Source organism: Charadrius vociferus, unplaced genomic scaffold (assembly GCF_000708025.1).
Source record: "Charadrius vociferus isolate BGI_N301 unplaced genomic scaffold, ASM70802v2 scaffold173, whole genome shotgun sequence".
Taxonomy (NCBI): Eukaryota; Metazoa; Chordata; class Aves; order Charadriiformes; family Charadriidae; genus Charadrius; species Charadrius vociferus.
This window is the reverse complement of record NW_009648369.1, coordinates 1,339,309-1,342,182: the sequence shown is the minus strand read 5'-3', so window position 1 is coordinate 1,342,182 and position 2,874 is coordinate 1,339,309. Positions and strand designations below refer to the sequence as shown.

At 46.6% G+C, this 2,874-nt stretch overlaps 1 protein-coding gene across 1 annotated transcript in view; it reads left to right on the top strand.

Moving 5' to 3' along the window:
* The window catches only part of KLHL29 (kelch-like family member 29), a 71,972-nt gene extending 69,569 nt beyond the window's left edge, over positions 1-2,403 (top strand). The window contains exon 9 of the mRNA XM_009885309.1: positions 2,220-2,403. Coding sequence (XP_009883611.1) covers positions 2,220-2,403 — 184 coding nt within the window. The remainder of the gene's footprint in view (positions 1-2,219) is intronic.
* Positions 2,404-2,874: the final 471 nt, after the last annotated feature.

The following is a 2,874-nucleotide window of genomic DNA, read 5'->3' as shown; positions in this document are numbered from 1 at the left end:
TCCCAAACCACATCCCAGTTCAAATAAGCTTTTATCTCCTTCAACTTCACTATTAAGAAAACAAAGTGAAACAGAAAACAGGAACCACCACCCCACGGCCTCATTTCTAACCTGTCACCCTGCTGGTTTCCACAGCCCCTCCACCACCCGGGGACTGTTTCAGCATGGGGTGGGACCATCCTCCCCCCTCCTCGTGCCATATTTTGCAAACTGTGACTCCCAGCCTAACTTGCTTTTAAACAGTAACTTGTTCCAGTACAGAGATGGGCTTCCCACCCCCCAACAGATATCTTAAGTCCTAAACCGTGATTTAATTTGCACATTTGTCTGATTTACTGGGTCAGCTGGTCCTGCCACCTCCGCTCCCTCCCGGCTGTAGGGACTTCAGCTCCAGCTCCTTTGGAGGTGGGCTCATTCTCTTTCAGAGCTGTCTTTCAGGATGACACTTGCTTTACTCAAGTCCTCGTTCTTCCCCATTTCTCCCTGACGTTTCAAAAATAATTACCAGTGGTTCAGTAAGTTCATTAGCAAACTCCCTTAGGACCCTGGGCTATGTATCATCCAGCCCTGCTGATTTGTGGATAGGCTCTAATCAAGTGTTTCAAGTCTCTCTCTCCTTCCTCCTCCTTTCAGATTAACAGTTATTTTGACAAGATTCTCATTATTTCCTATTTCCTGGCGGTACCCAGGGACTAGGCTTATTTGAGTCCTCACTGTTGTCATTGTGGGTTTATTTTTAACCTCGGGCTCTGCTTCTCCACAAGGACACCAGAGTTTTGTGTTCTTCAGAAACATGTAGCTTTGTCGGTGCCATTTTAGTCTCGGTTAATCCTGGGTCTTCCAACGCTCTCTGTCTTTTGCCTTTATCACTTTCTTCCTGCTGCTCTAAAATAAGCTAAAGTGACTTTGCTTTCACCAAGCCTACAGGGTTACTACCCTTCTCCAGCTTCTTTCTTACATCTAGGCCACCTCCTTGGCTGCAATTAATTTCTTGTCTTCCCCTCCTTCTTTTTCTCCCGGCTGCCCTCTGGCATGCACGCACTCTCCAAGTCCCTTTTCCTTCCCAACACAACCATCCACCAGCTGTGCTTGGAAGGGACCCAACCACCAGAAGACCTCTTGGACCTTCCAAACACTGCCAGCCCCATCCATCTTAACACCTTTAAATGTTGGGGGACAAACTGGGGCTCCTCAGTAGATGAAAAGCAGAGCCACCCCCACCTTTGGGTTCCCCCCAGGCAGCGGGAAGGCAGCACAGAGAACACAGCAGCCCTGCACGGGCTTTTCCCACCCAGCTGCCTGCTGGCTCCATCGTCCTTCTGCCCTTTTCAAATACACACACGGGAGCCCAGCCCCTCGTTGTCCATCTTCGTTAGCCCAAAGCGAGTGTCATGCCCTGCGCACGATTGCTGGAGAGGCCGAGGGGTTAAGCGGAAGGAGGGAGGAGGAAGAGATGAGGCTGAAGGGCATTTTTTCTTTCAAATACCTTTCACACCTGTGCACCTTCCCTCCTATCGCGAGCCTACAGACCACAGGATTAGCCCAGCCTCATTATCCTTGATTTGCAAGAGATGTCTGTGTCGAACACTTTGATTTTTAAAAGGCAGTAAGGTTTTGTTGTCTTCTTCAGAGGCCAGCAGATAGCTCCTGTGCCAAACCCTCAGCTGCACGTCCCCAAGCATCAGAACGTGTGCCCCAGGTTGGCTTTCGACAGCGGCCCTCCCAGGTCCGCAAGGAGATGCTCCGCCACCATGGAAGGGGCTGAAGCAACAGCATTTTTTGGAGGGTTTTTATTCCCCGCCTTACAGCATTCATTGATAATTGGAGGAGTTACTTGAAGCACGGGTTTACTCCAGCCGAGGCGGCAGGGACCCCAAATTGCTTGGATTGCTTTTGCATGTACATGGTGTTACACGGACACGTTGTCCTGCTACTTTTGCTGCAGATCCCATACGTGGCTGGAGAAACATCTCACTTGGACTAATTTCTCTTGCTTAAATTAGAGACAAAATTTACCTACCTGGCAGGAACACAAAAAGGATTAATTTGGGGGAAAGGGAGAAGGAAAAGAAATGCCCACACAGCTTTATAGAGATGAGAATAAAAGGTGTATTCATTGTTTACCCCTTGCTATGAAAGACTGGGTTTGTTTTAAGCCTAAAAAGAGAATTGTTGGGTAAGAATACTTAACTAAAACTCTCTTTTTTTAAAAAATACAGCGCTGTGGTCCTGGATGGAAAAATTTATGCCACTGGTGGGATCGTTAGCAGTGAAGGACCTGCCCTGGGAAACATGGAAGCGTACGACCCTAAAACAAATACGTGGACACTTCTACCAAATATGCCCTGCCCTGTTTTTCGACACGGCTGCGTAGTAATCAAGAAGTACATTCAGAGCGGCTGACGTTACCCAGGAGTTGGATGGAGAACTGTTTGTACCTGTTGAAAGCGGGCAAGAAGAATACTACTACTTAAGAAACAAAAGCAGCAAAGCCAGCCAGTGAACACATTGCTCTAAAGTCTTGAATAGTGTCTACATTGAATGTAGAAAAATCATCCTCACCTTTTGGTGAACCAGGAGCAGAGAGCTCCGTGCTATGTAAGATATTGTAACTTAATAATACAAGGGTGTCACTAGATGTTATAGTGGCACTTGTTCTGGACGTCGGCTTTTGGTCAACCCAGGTGCAATAGAATTTCACATATTTTTTAAGCTGGGGAAGAGAGGAAAAAAAAAAAAATCTGCATTTTACTTCTAGAGCTCAAGCTTGATTCTTAAAATAACCATGCAGATTAGTTTTACTATTATACTTTAGGCATCAATCTATTTGAAAGGTCAAAGTGTCCTTACCACTTTGATTCCTACATTTGTTTT